Source organism: Magallana gigas, chromosome 10 (assembly GCF_963853765.1).
Source record: "Magallana gigas chromosome 10, xbMagGiga1.1, whole genome shotgun sequence".
Classification (NCBI taxonomy): domain Eukaryota; kingdom Metazoa; phylum Mollusca; class Bivalvia; order Ostreida; family Ostreidae; genus Magallana; species Magallana gigas.
Window position 1 is genome coordinate 13,974,670 of NC_088862.1, and position 17,168 is coordinate 13,991,837.

The window sequence follows — 17,168 nt, forward strand, 5'->3', positions numbered from 1 at the left end:
AACGTAACGTCAGGCGTATTGATACGTTTTTGACGTTAGTCTTACTATGGCGTAGGCAACATTCTTTAAACGATATAAAATAATTTTTTTTAGCCAATCAGAAAGCGCGTTACAACCAAAATTAAATTTTTACATATCTAATTGAAAACCAAGATTTTCAAAGAATTGTTAAAAAATAATCCCTATATAGACTAAAGACCAATTTTGATAAGATTTGAATGAAAAATGCACAATTCATTTCTCTCCCTTTTTTGCCATACTATATAAATTTTTTCCCAGTCATCAGTTCCAGAGATTTGATATAAACAATCCAAAGTAAGATCATTTGGTTCGCATTTTGCAAAAGATATACCCGGTATATAGTACAGCTCTAAAACAATACATGTATTTTGATGTTGGCATGCGTTTGAAATACCAAATTTTAAAATTGAGTTATTAAAACTATTTCCAATGCCAAAAAGTGCATATTGAATCTGCATTAATCGATATAAATTTCATCAAAATCTGTCAGAAAACCTTTGAGAAATAAGCCCTGTATTCAATGAAATATGTAGGGAAAATATTGAAATTGACAAACTTTTGGCATCCGACTGTACTCTGTAATTGATATTGAGTCATGGTGGTAAAAAAAAGGCGGTTTTAAAGTGTCACTTTTGAAACAAACAAATCTGAGCGCATTTATTACTGCACTTTAGCCTATGTATAACGTAGAATCTGTGGCCGTGGTATAAAGTTTGATACTGAATTTAGCCTGTAAACGACTTTTATTTGTTATTCAAGTTTTTTTAATTTCATACAGATACAAGGCACAATGAAAAAAGATATAACCCCTTATTTCAACAATAAAATGCTTTCTTTGGTGATTCTTTCGAGATATGAAGGTATAGTGACATTGCAGAAAAAATACATAACCCGCGTTAGCTGGTTATGTAAATTTACTGCAATGATCACTACCTTCATAACCCGAATGAATCATCAAAGAAAGCATTTTATTGTTTATATTAACATCTTTCTTTAAGCTAATCGATAAATTGATTAGGAAAAGTAAGTAAAATTCACTAAATTACTGTTGATGTACGTAAGTAAGTTAGCTAAAAGAAACAGCCAAATCGTCTCCTGTGAGACTTTGAGTCTGACATCATGATTATTTCGTCCAATCCGTGATTTTTCCTAGGTCGCTATAGGTTTGGGCCAATCGATAAACAGGGCGTGTCGATATCTGTCCTGTCATTTTCTTGTCAGTTTCAGCCGCCAATCGATAAATGGGGCGTGTTGATTTCAGTGTGGCTGTTTCTATAGAGCTATAAATTAACTATAAGTTTCCGTAAGAAATAGAGGGAATAATACTTGGGAGATGTAAATATAAAGATATAAGATTTAGCCAAATAATATTATGGCACGTGTATATTTGTTGTTAATATTTATGACATATATTAAAAAGAATGAACATTAAATATTGGATTGCATAAATAAGAACTTTATTATACGATGAATTAACAATTTATAATCTACCCCAAAGTTTCGTTTCCGTTACATTTTATTTAAAATTTAATTTTAATATATATACTTACTCACTTCGCAAAAGTTTGTCATATTTTATTTTCCTCTTACTATATACATGTACTATATAGTATTTAACTGAAAACAAACCTTGAGTTTCAAAGGCTCTCTGACATCATATATTGTTTATCGGGTTTTGATTTATATATATTATTTGATAATTTAATTTTATGCAGATTTTATAAAATTTGCACTTGACTTTTTGATATCCGTTAAAATGATTTTTGATGACTCATTTTAAAATTGGTATTTCAAACACAGCGTTAATACAATGAATTTCTTTAAGTGCTCCACTATAAATGATCCTTAACTTTGTTAACATCACATCTCTGAAATTAAGAGTTGGAAAAATATTTTGATAATACATGTACTAAGTAAACAAGCATATTTAGCATAAGAAATTCAGTATTTATCAATATAGGGGTTTTGGTTAAGAAATGACTCTGGAACAAGTCAAAAATTAATTGGACAAAGACAAAATTCTAGAATTTCTTCTTGACATGTCCTAGATAGGCCCTTTGTTTTATGATAACAGCTAATCCACACTTTGCAAAAGTTATTTTTCTTTGTGGGGTCAACCCAAATGTCAAAAGGGGGAAAAATGACTTCCCCCCTTCTTTATGCAACCAAATATTTGGGTTCCTGTAATAAAATTAAAAAAAAAAATATTTAAAAAAAATTCACAACGGAAACGGAATTCTAATGTCAAATGACACTTTAAAAAGTTACAACCCTCTAAACTACAAAGGCTGCTGTGAGAAATATATGGGTTTCCCCTCAAAGATGGCGGCCACAGAACAAAAGTTTTGGAAAGTGAGGATCGGTCTATACCTGGACAATCAAAGTACAAGGCAGAGACGCGTTTTTATTGACAAAATTACCAACCCTTAAGCCACAGACTACTTTGAGCCCCCCCCCCCCCCCCCAAGAAAAAAAAAAAAAAAAAAGATTGCGACAAAGGCCAAGGGGCACAACTTTTTAAAATGTGGATTCATAAATGATTGGTAACTTTTTTTTTTTTCACTTTGATAAATTTATAATTCATAAATCTGACATCATCATTCACTCGAAAGTTCTATGCACGGCTTGCACGATTTTCAACATCTTGAAAACATCAAATATCGAGCTAAAATCGATGGAATCGGGAAAGGACGTGTTTATATAGAGTTCTGAATATTGTTGATCGACTGGCCAAAGTTTTATGAATAGGCCTAATGGAAAAATCTTTAAAATTGTATTACTACAATACGTTGTATAGCGCCATGCGAAGTTGTATGACAATGATTCAAATGTAAAGCTTTGCACACAGTAAAAGGAAAGTGCATTGCAATGTTATAACATTAAAGTGCTCAGTGATTTTTTTTTGCAAAATTCATATACACTACAGAAACCAGATATTTATATATTTCTTCTATTCAGAATCTCAAGGTTGAAAATGGGATACGATTACTCTTTTTGCTGATATTCCTGTATAATTATTGTTTTCTTTTATTTCAGTAAAGCTGACCACAGAAGTTTACCAGAATGCTCGTGGACTGGTTGTCTGTGCTCTTCGGGGCGCTCTGTGTCTATTTACAGACCAGTATAAGCGATGGAGCGTTGCCAAACAAAAGTAATATATTAAAAATTTTAATATTGCATTATTGATTGCATATATATAAAGTTGATTTTCAATCTTCAAACTTTGTGTATGAATTCTATATCGTTGAATAATTTGTTTTTGACGTCGTCGTGTCAGTAACTGCCGTCAGGTGAGCAGACAAATTGAATAACGCGCGTCAGCGCCTTATGATAATTTGTCTGCTCACCTGACGGCAGTTATTGACACGACGACGTCAAAAATAAATCATTTAATGCTATATTTACATTCCCTTACTGAAGAAATCAATTGTTTACTTAAATAAATCGATATAAAGTGCAGATCACGGAGGGAGTGAATAAGTAACAGCAAGAACAGCTGTTTTGTAAAACCGGTTTAAACTGGTTTTCACACAGACTGTTGAGATGAGATCGACGAGTCAACTTTTTTGTTGAATAATTATAAAACACGGTGTTTTGACAACATTCATGAAATGCATTTTTTAACCGATAACATAGAAATCACTGTTTGAGAACTACTTATGTAAATTACTCGTAAATTTATACGCAGTGAATATGTGTTGCATTTAGAGGCATTTAAACATCGCGGAATTTCATGGGAAAACACTGTAGAATATAAATATAACCGTTTAAATTTCTGCCGTATTCCGATCCCTCTTTACCGTTGAATGAAACTTCCCGATAAAAGAAAGTCACTGGTCGGTAATCCCCCCCCCCCCCCCCCTCCGCTGAAAAAGTTGGATTTTATTATATCAGTTATATAAATTATATGATCCTATATGACATATATGATATAGATCTGATAGATTCTATTGACGTTGTTATGATAATAATATATTTATTTAAGATAAGCGCATGAAATTGCCGCCAAAGATAAACATAATTATTTTTTTCTTTGTACATGTATATATACATCGATATACCTTGTAAATGAATTAGGATTGCTTGTCTCTAAATTAATAAGGTTGGAGAAAAATCATTATGTTCTTGAATCTGATTCTGCGGTAGAATTTTCTCTGAAAGTTCCTCAGTGGACTCTAACTCAGTTTTCAATCGCAATGTTTTCAAATTTCTAACCGCTCTGTGACTTAGTAATATTCCGCCAAGCTTCAATCGTTTTCTTTACTGGTCCACTTTATCAAAATCAAATAAATGTTGTCCTATCAGGCCCCATCGCCACCAATTTTCCCTCAGTCAATACTCAGCCTCAAGTCTTAAGCTTTCACCTCAAATATATGCACTGGTAAAAACTGTTGCCAATTAAATTAAATACCAATTTTTAAAAAAAACCATTTAATGATACATATATTTATTTTTTATTTTTATTTTTTTTTATTTATCTTTTTTTTTTTTGCATTTGCAAATCCAGGGCAAATGGATCAACTGATCAAAGGAGTGAAATGGAACTGGGAGCACCAGAAAACTTATGCAGTAGTGAAATCTGGATCAGGATATATTGATGTTGACGTCGTTTCTAAATATAGACTAGATGGACGATCGAAACTACCTACAACTAAGCCACCCCGACCGCCAACTAAGAAAACAGTTAAACCACCACGACCGCCAACTAACAAAAATCCACCAAAACCGCCACCAAGACCGACAACCAATAAAAATAAAAAAATTAATCCACGACCGCCCACTCAAGGTAATTTTATAAAGGGGCATGGTCACGATTTTGGTCAAATTTTATTTACTTTGTTTTTATTAGTTATAATGTTGTAGGAATGCATTTCTAATAAACAAATGAGTGTCAGCGAGTCTAAGAGTTTAAGCAAGATACAGGCTTCAAAATTCTTTGGAATGTAAACAAGGCTCGTGCCTTGCTTTTGTTTACATAGGTTCATTGTACCAGTACGAAATCTTTTTCAAGCTGATTTGTCTATCTACCTTGTCATTTTAAGCATAAAGAAACAGTTTCTAACGTTTAACACATTCTTTTTAGGTCTAAAACCAGAATGTTATCTTGAACATTCAAAATGCAAACTAAAGCTTTGTTTACATAGCAAAGAATTGTAAGCTCTGTAACTCGCTTAATGCTCAACAAATGACACTCAAATTTTGGTTGCATATTAAAAATGCCGTACTGAAGCACTGTAAACATTGGAAAAATAATTTTTGACCAAAATCGTGACCATTCCCCTTTAAAGGTTTAAGCAGGAATTATTTTGTTTCTATTATATCAAAGTTCTAATACAGATACACTTCTGTGGTATCACAGTTCTCCAACCACTTGTCAGATAGTTATGCCCTATGTTATGTCGTCAGATATCATGATGAGAAGTAATGACAGTACTGTAGGTGACAAAGGCACTTTTTAAGTCACCTGTGTTAACTGTTTTCATCCATCGTTGTGCATCGTCCGTTAACAATTTTACATTTTTAATTTCTTCTTAAAAACTACAAGGCTGATTATTACTATTTTTGGTGTGAGAAATCTAAATTGTGGAATTCATGGCTCTACCACCCCCGGGGCGGCACAGGTGGGGTCAAATACGCAAAAAAAAAAGCCAAATTTTCAAAAATCTTCTTCTCTTCTCCCACACATGTGAAGAAAAACCTGGTTGCATAGTTATGATGCTCATGAAACCCTTTACAAAAATTATGAAATCCATGGCCCCTGGGTCAGGGTTTTGGCTCTAAGGTGGGGCTAATATGGCCATATAATAAAAATGTATTAAATCTTAGAAAATCTTCTTCTCTACTCCCATGTATATTTGTTAAAAACCAAATGCATGGTTATGATGTCCATGAGGCCCTCTACCAAAATTGTGAAATTTATGACCCTTATGTCAGGGGTTCAGGCTCTAAGGTGGGGCCAATATGGCCATATAGTAAAAATGTATGAAATCTTAGAAAATCTTCTTCTCTACTCCCATATATATTTGTTAAAAACTAAATGCATGATTTTGATGTCCATGAGGCCCTATACCAAAATTGTGAAATTCTTCTTCTCTACTCCCACACATGTGGGCAAAAAACTGAATAAATGGTTATGATATCCATTAAATCATCTACCAAAATTGTGAAATTCATGACCCCTGTGTCTGGGGTTCAGGCTCTGGGGTGGGGCCAATATCGCCATATAGTAAAAATGTATTTAAAATTAGAAAATCTTCTTCCCATATATACTTGTTAAAGATTATGATGTCCAAAATTGTGAAATTGATTACTCCTATGTCAGGGGTTCAGGATCTAGGGTGGGGCCAATATGACCATATAGTAAAATGTATTAAATCTTAGAAAATCTTCTTCTCTACTCCTATATATATTTGTTTAAAACTAAATGCATGATTATGATGTCCATGAAGCCCTCTATCAAAATTGTGAAATTCATGGCCCCTGGGTCAGGGGTTCAGGCTCTAGGGTGAGGCCACTATGGCCATATAGTTAAAATGTATTAAATTTTAGAAATTTTCTTCTCTAGTCTACTCCCATATATATATTTGTTAAAAACTAAATGCATGATTATGATGTCCATGAGGCCCTCTACCAAAATTGTGAAATTCATGGCCCCGGTGTCAGGAGTTGAGGCTCTATGATGGGGATATGGCCATGTAGTTAAAATGTATGAAATCTTAGAAAATCTTCTTCTCTACTCCATATTTGTTAAAAACTAAATGCATGATTATGATGTCCATGAGGTTCTCTACCAAAACTGTGAAATTCATTACCCCTGTGTCAGGGGTTCAGGCTCTAGGGTGGGGCTAATATGGCCATATAGTAAAAATGTATTAAATCTTCTCTACTCCCATATATATTTGTTAAAAACTGAATACATGGTTATTAAATCCACTAACTCCTCTACCAAAATTGTCAAAATCATCACCCCTGTGTCAGGGGTTTAGGCTCTAGGGTTGGGCTAATATGGCCATACAGTAAAATGTATTAAATCTTAGAAAATCTTCTTCTCTACTCTCACACATGTGGGCAAAAAAACTGAATACATAACATGGTTATGATATCCATTAACTCATCTACCTAAATTTTGAAATTCATGGCCCCTGGGTCAGGGGTTCAGAACAATGATTGGGGGGAGGGCAATATGGCAATATAGTGTTGATGCATGTAATTTTTAAAAATTTTCTTCTCTATTCTCCCACATCTGTATGAAAAACTGACTTATAACTATGTGGGCTATAATAATATTTATGTAAAACAGAAATTTGTTTCATTCCGCATGCTATTTGACGAATTTCTGTAGATTTTCTTTACATTATGATACTATCATATTAACGCAGATAAAAGGCAAGAATTGAAGGTTTTTTTCCAGTTTTTGTTAAATTATATCAAAGCTTTATGTCAGTGGTTTAGTCTTAAACACTTGAGAGAGAGAGAGAGAGAGAGAGAGAGAGAGAGAGAGAGAGAGAGAGAGAGAGACCCACCTTCTTTTGAAATACAAGATTGATGTCATCCTTTTTTTCTTTTTTGTTGCAGTCGGTGGTTCTAAAAATCTTGCATTGGGAAAAAAGACATATATGAGCAGTGTTTATGGCAGATTCGGAGGACAATATTGTGTCAACGGAAATACAAAAGATTTTTGTCACACCCGTACCCAGAGGAACCCATGGCTTCGAATTGATCTTGGTGCTGTTAACAACGTTGACAAAGTGGTCATCTATAACCGGAACGTTCAGGGTAATGAAGTTTGAAATTAAATGAAATGTCGTTAGAATATGGGAATCCACTTCGAAATCTGAACTAATTTTGTTTCCTGGCCTGACTTTTTCACAAATTTTTTTTTTGGCTGCATTGAGAAATTATGATCAAGGCTCAATTAAATTTAGAGATTTTATACATTGGTTCTGAAAATATGGAAAATGAACGAATTAATTTATCAAAACAAATAGTTTTATATTACACTTGCTTATCTGCTTACAAAAGAGATAAAATAAAACAAATTTTTAAAGAGAATTTAGCTCTTGTAATTTTATTAAATTTACGAACAGATTTCTATGAAATAGTGATATTGTTTACCCCTTAACGCCGTTGATCAATTGGAAATAATATTACCCAAAGGACAGGTCTTTTCAGGATCACAATAGACGTATTTTTGGTAAAAATCATCAAATATATATTTTGATAAAAGGTTCCTTTAAAAAAAGTGTGCATAGGTTTATTATTTCATCACTCTAAAAATATGTTTAGCTTATTGTTAAATAGAAAACATGATTTAAACAAACCGTTGATTAATTTTTATTCCTTAAATCACAGAAGATGTTTTTGGGGTGTTTTTTTTTTTATCTTGAAGTATTATGGATCGAGATCGGTATTTAAAATTTGCAGTCGCATACGTGGATAACGCTAATTACCTGATATGTTTTCAAAACAAAACCTCTATTCAACTATTTCTTATAGTTTTAAATTACTTTTCTTCAGCGTATAGTTTTAATTCTGAAAACAATTTTTGGGGGAAAATATCTTTATGCTCGTTCCTAAGCGAATAGAATAAAGATAATATAGCGTAACAAGAAGGTCAAATTATTTCCCTTTGTGTAATTATCTCCCTTATGCACTGGAATAGATTTCGATCAGGATTTTATTTTAGTTGTTTATGGACTTTCAGGGATTAATGTTCAAAGATTCGGATTAATTTCAACCTTACAACGCATTGATATATATTCCGGACAAAAGTAAGCGGTCTATGTTTTCATAGGGAGTACGCAAGTGACACAACCCAGTCATGTTTTCATTCAGTCGATTAATTGGCCTAATTGATTCTCAGGGTTTTAAATAGATTTATTTTGAATCAATTTCTAGGTCAGCTTGAATTTTTTGTTTTAAGATACACGTTTTAACCGTAGGTCTTAATTAGGTCGGACACGGAGAAGACGTAATAACGCGTGAATTACGTCAGGTGTTGTTTTGTGACGTTTTACCTGAAGGGGTTTCTTTATAAATGTCCAACAATTAGGCTATATTCATTTGATGGTAAGATTTATTAGGACAGAGTACAGCTATTTCAAATTCACAACAAATATACCATCGTTGCAAACCACGGTTTTGAGTCCACAAGTGGAGAGAATCGATGTAAATCACACGTGGGTCACCGACGATGCAATATACATACATGTATAAATCTGATTTCAGTAGTTCAGATACAATTTGTACCTTTCGTTTACAGTTGATAATTTTTTTTTTCATTTCTATTTCAGGAGGACGTTTTAGGAATGCATTCATACATGTTGGAGTATCAATAAATAGACTGAGGAAATGTGGGTATTTCAGAGGACCCGGAAAAAACAGTCAAAAGATAACAATCAAGTGTCCTGGTGGAATGAAAGGACGTTTTATTCAAATACAAGCCAGGGCGAACACAATTTTACAACTTGCCGACGTGCAAGTTTTTGGAAACCCTGGTGCTAAGGGTAAGGGTTAGTAATTAATGATACAGTTTAAACAGTTGTTATTAAAGCTGACATGAATTCATAAAAACATTTGGTCGCCATATTAGTTTCGATCGCTCCTCTAATGCCACTGGGGTATATATATCGGTTGAGAAAGTTACGGTCGGTTGCTTTCCGATCGAGGCATTCAGGTTGCACGGACTTCTAAATGCATGAACTACACATTGTAGTAAAATGTTTGTAGTAAAGAATAAAGAACACAATGAAATACAAAATATGTTTATTCTGTGAAAGGATTTTCCAGATATCTTAATTATTTTGCACATACAGTGCTGCCTCACTACGCATTCACATCGAACACGTGTGTCGTTCATACAGAGTGAATAACGTCTGCGTCTTTTTGAAAATCCCGGTGGCACTACATCGAACACAGTAGATAAATGATAGTAAATCCAAGAAAATGACAATGTCACATCGTTTCCATCCGTTCCACCGTTTCTAAAATCCATGCGATCATTGACATTGCTCGATCTGCCACAGTGTGTTGTTTGCGCATGTGTGATGTTATAACATACATAGGAAAACGGTCCACAATTATCGAGGAATTTTATAAGTATCTGCGCCTGGATTTCAGTCTGTCTTGTTCCATCGTGTATTGGATATATCTTGTCAGTGCAGTGGTTGTCATTTTATTTTTCTTCAAAACGCGTTTCTACACGTCTTTTCGTCCAAGGCAACGTGTTCGGGTGCATGAAATACCTGAATGCGATGAAGCATGAACAGTGCTCTCAGTTTATATAGGGGGTGTGTAGCGATGAACAGAACAATAGAAATCGACAACTAATATGGCGGTAGTCGGAGATAAAAGGGAAATAATGCATATTTATGAATTCATGTCAGCTTTAAGGAAAGATAACTATACTGATACTGTACCAATTATCGGCTAAGACCAGTTATCGGCTAAACTGAGGTTTCGGGTTTATAGCACGGGACAATCCAAGATTTTTTAATTCAGTCGTCTTTTTCGAATAAAGAAAAGTAGGTTTAATTGAAAACTTTCTTGAATATGTTTTAAACATGAGCTTAAACGATCATTGTTTACTGCTGATTTTACATCTTTGCACTTTCAGCAGTGGGGAAAATGACGTAATAAGTTAAAAATAGAATATTACGTCTTTGTGATAGGTTATTATATCCCTTCTTTGATTTGACATATAATATCAATACATATAACATGTATAAACAAAAGGAATTCATTAATTTCCGAGAGATTCGTAGCGCAGTTGAACGCCTGATTGCACAATTATGTATTGAATACGTGTACGATTTGGTGAATTACCGTATGATAATAAAAGAATAATTGAGTTTTGTTTATAATGTATCACAACCCCGACTACTTTAGTCTGACCCCACAAGGGACATAATTCAAATTTTATTCAGCAGAGTATAAAATCAACATGTACAGGGATTTTACTATGTTATTATCACGAAGCCGATAACTGGTAAAGTAGGTCGTAAAAACTCGGCAAATTCGGGGCCTGATAAAAATCACAAAACAAGATGTTTGCGGTTCTTAAAAATGATATAAACTAACAGATTGCTGAATAAGGAGTTCATTATTTAAAATGTGGCAAGTTTTATCCAAAAATATCAAGAAAAAAGAAAAACGAAAAGAAAACATTAAATTTTAGCCGATAACTGGTACAGTGCCAGTAGAAACATGGGGTGATTTCGTGATGTTAATATTGTTCCATCCTTGGCAGGTTGACTTTTTGCACAAAAAAGAAAATTACATTGTTTAATTTAGTTTGTTTTTAGGTAAAGCCCCATACATGCACCTCTCAAACACGAGGAGATTTCCTTAGCAAATTTAAGCCAGTTAACTGGTCCATCGGCTTTATCGTTACGATAGTTATACTGAAAAGTCTCCTCCACATCGACCGAAATTTAAGGATGACTCCTTTTTGCAAAGGGAGATCATCAGGAATTATTGAAAATTTTCGAGAAATTTTTTAAAATCTTCTTTTCACGAACCATCAAGCCTGGAAAGCTGAAACTTTTGTGGAAGCATTCCCAGGTAGTGTACATATTCAAAGTTGTGAAAATCATGACCCTCAGGGATAGGGTGGGTCCACAATGGGGAGTCGGCTTTTTACATAAGAATATATCGAGTGAATCTTTAAAAATCTTCTTCTCAAGAAGCATTTGGCCAGGAAAGCTGGAACTTATATGGAAGTATCCTTAGGTAGTGTTGATTCAAGGTTGTGAAAATCATTACCTTCGGGGGTAGGGTGGGGCCACAATGGGGAGTTGGCTTTTTACATAAGAATATATAGAGTAAATCTTTAAAAATCTTCTTCTCAGAAAACAATCAGCCAAAAAAGCTGAAACTTGTTTTAAAGCATTCACAGGTGGTGTTCATTCAAGGTTGTGAAAATCATGACCTTCTGGTAGGGTGGGGCCACAATGGAAGGTCGACTTTTTACATAAGAATATATAGAGTAAATCTTTAAAAATCTTCTTCTCAAGAACCATTTGGCCAGGAAAGCTGAAACTTATATGGAAGCATCCTTAGGTCGTGAAAATTCAAAGTTGTGAAAATCATTACCCTTTGAGTTAGGGTTGGGCCACAATGGAGGGGGGGGGGGGATTTTTTACATAGGAATATATAAAGTAAATATTTAAAAATCTTCTTCTCAAGAACAATTTGAGCAGGAAAACTGAAACATGTTTTGAAGCATCCTCAGGTAGTGAGTTTTTAAGTTTTATCAAATCATGATTCTTGGGGGGTAGGACGGGGTCACAAGTCACAATTGGGGGGAGGGGGCACATTTGTACATAGGAATATATAGATAAATATCTTTAAATCTTTTCTTTAAAAACATTTGCCTAGAAAAGCTGTAACTTTAGTGAAAGCAACATCATATAGTGTAGATTTAAATTTGTTCAAATCACAATCTTTAGGAGTAGTTTGGGGCCACATTGGGGATTCAGTTGTACAAAGGAAAACATCTTTAATTATTTAAAGATTTAGAAAAGTATCGGTAAATAAATCGGTTGTTTGATAAAGATAGTTGTGAACAAATGTGAAGATAATCAACAGATTTTATTAAGAACAAGGATCAATAATGATAAAAAAAAACGAAAGAAAAAATTGCGGAAGAAGGATCTGTGAGTAAACACCGCACATACACGTTGTAAAATCAAACAACGCACACATAAGTACACGTTTCAAAAACAGAACATTTGAAGAAATTTCTCTTAGACTAAAAAATGATTAAATTGTAACATATTTGTGAATTTGAAAGCGAAACAAACAATATAATCGTGAAGCGAATGAGGCACCACGAGGCCTATAAGTTGTTTAGGGGAAACAAATCTTAATGAATTGCATGAACGGGCAAATGGGAAAAAAGTTATTTTTGAATTTGTCAATTTCATTAAAAAGATCAAAATAAAACATATGTACATGCATATATTAAAATTATATTATACTTGCATCTGGATCTATGAAGATTCATTCTATGTTTCATTCTATTCATTCTCCGTGCAGTCTCGAAACTGAATATGTACACGCTATGAAAACGCTATTAAATATAAACACACACGATTTCATTTCTTCAGAGAAAAAATACTGTCGTGGTTGATTATTGTATAATTATACAAGTTTTTATATAAAATAGTATTTTTTTTCTTTTAAATTGCTGCAAAATGACATGGATTTTTGTATTCACAACAGCTTTATATAAGGCTATTGGGTCTTACTGACGTCATAAGCAAGGGAGGGAAGCCGCTTAAGTCATTGTTCCTTTTCCCGATTAAGTGATTTTTATCGACTGTGGCGCTCACATTTTGCATAAAATATTCAAAAAACAATGTCAGTCTTATTAAATAGGCACTTATGAACTCATTCCCGTATATAACTCAATATGGTCAGGATATCGTTTCATATGACCTTTAAGGGTCTTTTTGAGAACTGCAATGATGAATGTGATATGATTATAGAACCATCCTGTTAAAAAGGGACTTGATTATAAATATAAGAATATCCAGGAGGAAACAGATTTTTTTATATAAAGGATCTATTCTTCATGTTTTATATCACACTGTCCAGACATTTTTGTATTTTGACTTCCTGAAGCTGATTTTATGATGCCTATTGTTGCTCAGGTGAGCGATGTGACCCGTGGGCCTCTTATTTCAGTTTCTTTTAAATTATATCAAAGCTTTATGTCAATGGTTTAGTCTTAAACACTTGAGAGAGAGAAAGAGAGAGAGAGAGAGAGAGAGAGAGAGAGAGAGAGAGACCCACCTTCATTTGAAATACAAGATTGATGTCATCCTTTTTTTCTTTTTTGTTGCAGTCGGTGGTTCTAAAAATCTTGCATTGGGAAAAAAGACATATATGAGCAGTGTTTATGGCAGATTCGGAGGACAATATTGTGTCAACGGAAATACAAAAGATTTTTGTCACACCCGTACCCAGAGGAACCCATGGCTTCGAATTGATCTTGGAGCTGTTAACAACGTTGACAAAGTGGTCATCTATAACCGGAACGTTCAGGGTAATGAAGTTTGAAATTAAATGAAATGTCGTTAGAATATGGGAATCCACTTCGAAATCTGAACTAATTTTGTTTCCTGGCCTGACTTTTTCACAAATTTTTTTTTTGGCTGCATTGAGAAATTATGATCAAGGCTCAATTAAATTTAGAGATTTTATACATTGGTTCTGAAAATATGGAAAATGAACGAATTAATTTATCAAAACAAATAGTTTTATATTACACTTGCTTATCTGCTTACAAAAGAGATAAAATAAAACAAATTTTTAAAGAGAATTTAGCTCTTGTAATTTTATTAAATTTACGAACAGATTTCTATGAAATAGTGATATTGTTTACCCCTTAACGCCGTTGATCAATTGGAAATAATATTACCCAAAGGACAGGTCTTTTCAGGATCACAATAGACGTATTTTTGGTAAAAATCATCAAATATATATTTTGATAAAAGGTTCCTTTAAAAAAAGTGTGCATAGGTTTATTATTTCATCACTCTAAAAATATGTTTAGCTTATTGTTAAATAGAAAACATGATTTAAACAAACCGTTGATTAATTTTTATTCCTTAAATCACAGAAGATGTTTTTGGGGTGTTTTTTTTTTTATCTTGAAGTATTATGGATCGAGATCGGTATTTAAAATTTGCAGTCGCATACGTGGATAACGCTAATTACCTGATATGTTTTCAAAACAAAACCTCTATTCAACTATTTCTTATAGTTTTAAATTACTTTTCTTCAGCGTATAGTTTTAATTCTGAAAACAATTTTTGGGGGAAAATATCTTTATGCTCGTTCCTAAGCGAATAGAATAAAGATAATATAGCGTAACAAGAAGGTCAAATTATTTCCCTTTGTGTAATTATCTCCCTTATGCACTGGAATAGATTTCGATCAGGATTTTATTTTAGTTGTTTATGGACTTTCAGGGATTAATGTTCAAAGATTCGGATTAATTTCAACCTTACAACGCATTGATATATATTCCGGACAAAAGTAAGCGGTCTATGTTTTCATAGGGAGTACGCAAGTGACACAACCCAGTCATGTTTTCATTCAGTCGATTAATTGGCCTAATTGATTCTCAGGGTTTTAAATAGATTTATTTTGAATCAATTTCTAGGTCAGCTTGAATTTTTTGTTTTAAGATACACGTTTTAACCGTAGGTCTTAATTAGGTCGGACACGGAGAAGACGTAATAACGCGTGAATTACGTCAGGTGTTGTTTTGTGACGTTTTACCTGAAGGGGTTTCTTTATAAATGTCCAACAATTAGGCTATATTCATTTGATGGTAAGATTTATTAGGACAGAGTACAGCTATTTCAAATTCACAACAAATATACCATCGTTGCAAACCACGGTTTTGAGTCCACAAGTGGAGAGAATCGATGTAAATCACACGTGGGTCACCGACGATGCAATATACATACATGTATAAATCTGATTTCAGTAGTTCAGATACAATTTGTACCTTTCGTTTACAGTTGATAATTTTTTTTTTCATTTCTATTTCAGGAGGACGTTTTAGGAATGCATTCATACATGTTGGAGTATCAATAAATAGACTGAGGAAATGTGGGTATTTCAGAGGACCCGGAAAAAACAGTCAAAAGATAACAATCAAGTGTCCTGGTGGAATGAAAGGACGTTTTATTCAAATACAAGCCAGGGCGAACACAATTTTACAACTTGCCGACGTGCAAGTTTTTGGAAACCCTGGTGCTAAGGGTAAGGGTTAGTAATTAATGATACAGTTTAAACAGTTGTTATTAAAGCTGACATGAATTCATAAAAACATTTGGTCGCCATATTAGTTTCGATCGCTCCTCTAATGCCACTGGGGTATATATATCGGTTGAGAAAGTTACGGTCGGTTGCTTTCCGATCGAGGCATTCAGGTTGCACGGACTTCTAAATGCATGAACTACACATTGTAGTAAAATGTTTGTAGTAAAGAATAAAGAACACAATGAAATACAAAATATGTTTATTCTGTGAAAGGATTTTCCAGATATCTTAATTATTTTGCACATACAGTGCTGCCTCACTACGCATTCACATCGAACACGTGTGTCGTTCATACAGAGTGAATAACGTCTGCGTCTTTTTGAAAATCCCGGTGGCACTACATCGAACACAGTAGATAAATGATAGTAAATCCAAGAAAATGACAATGTCACATCGTTTCCATCCGTTCCACCGTTTCTAAAATCCATGCGATCATTGACATTGCTCGATCTGCCACAGTGTGTTGTTTGCGCATGTGTGATGTTATAACATACATAGGAAAACGGTCCACAATTATCGAGGAATTTTATAAGTATCTGCGCCTGGATTTCAGTCTGTCTTGTTCCATCGTGTATTGGATATATCTTGTCAGTGCAGTGGTTGTCATTTTATTTTTCTTCAAAACGCGTTTCTACACGTCTTTTCGTCCAAGGCAACGTGTTCGGGTGCATGAAATACCTGAATGCGATGAAGCATGAACAGTGCTCTCAGTTTATATAGGGGGTGTGTAGCGATGAACAGAACAATAGAAATCGACAACTAATATGGCGGTAGTCGGAGATAAAAGGGAAATAATGCATATTTATGAATTCATGTCAGCTTTAAGGAAAGATAACTATACTGATACTGTACCAATTATCGGCTAAGACCAGTTATCGGCTAAACTGAGGTTTCGGGTTTATAGCACGGGACAATCCAAGATTTTTTAATTCAGTCGTCTTTTTCGAATAAAGAAAAGTAGGTTTAATTGAAAACTTTCTTGAATATGTTTTAAACATGAGCTTAAACGATCATTGTTTACTGCTGATTTTACATCTTTGCACTTTCAGCAGTGGGGAAAATGACGTAATAAGTTAAAAATAGAATATTACGTCTTTGTGATAGGTTATTATATCCCTTCTTTGATTTGACATATAATATCAATACATATAACATGTATAAACAAAAGGAATTCATTAATTTCCGAGAGATTCGTAGCGCAGTTGAACGCCTGATTGCACAATTATGTATTGAATACGTGTACGATTTGGTGAATTACCGTATGATAATAAAAGAATAATTGAGTTTTGTTTATAATGTATCACAAC

At 33.7% G+C, this 17,168-nt stretch overlaps 1 protein-coding gene across 7 annotated transcripts in view; it reads left to right on the plus strand.

Annotated features, from left to right (window-relative positions):
• Window positions 1-17,168, plus strand: part of LOC105327695 (uncharacterized) — a 37,474-nt gene that overhangs the window by 593 nt on the left and 19,713 nt on the right. For 2 of the 7 annotated variants that reach the window (XM_066072601.1, XM_066072602.1), the window contains exons 2-7: window positions 3,058-3,172; window positions 4,529-4,807; window positions 7,597-7,797; window positions 9,315-9,533; window positions 13,871-14,071; window positions 15,589-15,807. In XM_066072601.1, coding sequence (XP_065928673.1) covers window positions 3,085-3,172; window positions 4,529-4,807; window positions 7,597-7,797; window positions 9,315-9,533; window positions 13,871-14,071; window positions 15,589-15,807 — 1,207 coding nt within the window. In that variant the 5' untranslated portion in view covers window positions 3,058-3,084. 7 annotated transcript variants of the gene reach the window in all.